We start from the raw sequence: 796 nt of genomic DNA on the forward strand, positions 1-796 counted from the left end.
TCAAAAAACGTGTCGCTTTCCTCGCTTTGTGCCAAAACTCCCAGAATCAGCATGTTTCAAACCTACAAACGGCGGCTTTTGGCTGAATTAGCTCCTTTCAAGCCCAACAAAGCCTCTATTTGCGATTCCCATTCCCCTCACACTCTCAATCTGCATAATTACAGCCCTGACACCACCAGGCTCTAATTACACGGCTCACGAGAGGCGCGGCGCCCTGGGCCGGATCCAGCCCGCGAGTGAGGCGGGGCGAGACGCGGTGGGGTGCAGTGGGGGGAAGGCACTTTTCTTTAAACACCCGGGGCTCCCCTCGGAGGTGGTCCCTGTCGCCTTTCCCCGGGGCTGGATGGCGGGGGTGCCGGGCGGCTCTTTGTTCCTGCCGAGTGCGTGTGCGCGGCGCTCGGGCTGCCGGGGTGGGAGGGGATCCCGCCCGCGCCGCCGTTAACGGGAGGCGCAGGAGCGGCGGAGCGGGGCCGGCCGGGCGGCACAGCGGCGCAGGGCCGGACCCCGGCGCTCTGTTCTTGCGGCTCCACGGGCGCTGCCCTCCGGCGGCGCGGCGGAGCAGGTGCCGGCGGCGGCAGCGGGCCGGCAGGATGGAGGCTGCCTTGCTGAAGCCGGCGATGATGGCGGAGGTGAAGGGGAGCGGCGCCGGCTCTGCCGTCAGCGCCGAGCTGGAGGTGAAGAAGCTGCAGGAGCTGGTGCGGAAGCTGGAGAAGCAGAACGAGCAGCTCCGGAGCCGCGCCGCCGCCGCCGCGGTGGCCACCGGCCCGCCCAGCCCGCACCTGCTGCTGGCCCCGCC

At 69.0% G+C, this 796-nt stretch overlaps 1 protein-coding gene across 1 annotated transcript in view; it reads left to right on the forward strand.

The window, feature by feature from the left end:
• The first annotated feature begins 590 nt into the window (after positions 1–590).
• SLAIN1 (SLAIN motif family member 1) overlaps positions 591–796 on the forward strand; it is a 49,527-nt gene continuing 49,321 nt past the window's right edge. The window contains 1 exon segment of the mRNA XM_041419940.1: positions 591–796. Within this exon segment, the coding sequence (XP_041275874.1) occupies positions 591–796 (206 nt within the window).

The sequence above is a fragment of the Onychostruthus taczanowskii genome, unplaced genomic scaffold (assembly GCF_017590055.1).
Source record: "Onychostruthus taczanowskii isolate IOZ18803 unplaced genomic scaffold, ASM1759005v1 scaffold62, whole genome shotgun sequence".
Lineage (NCBI taxonomy): Eukaryota > Metazoa > Chordata > Aves > Passeriformes > Passeridae > Onychostruthus > Onychostruthus taczanowskii.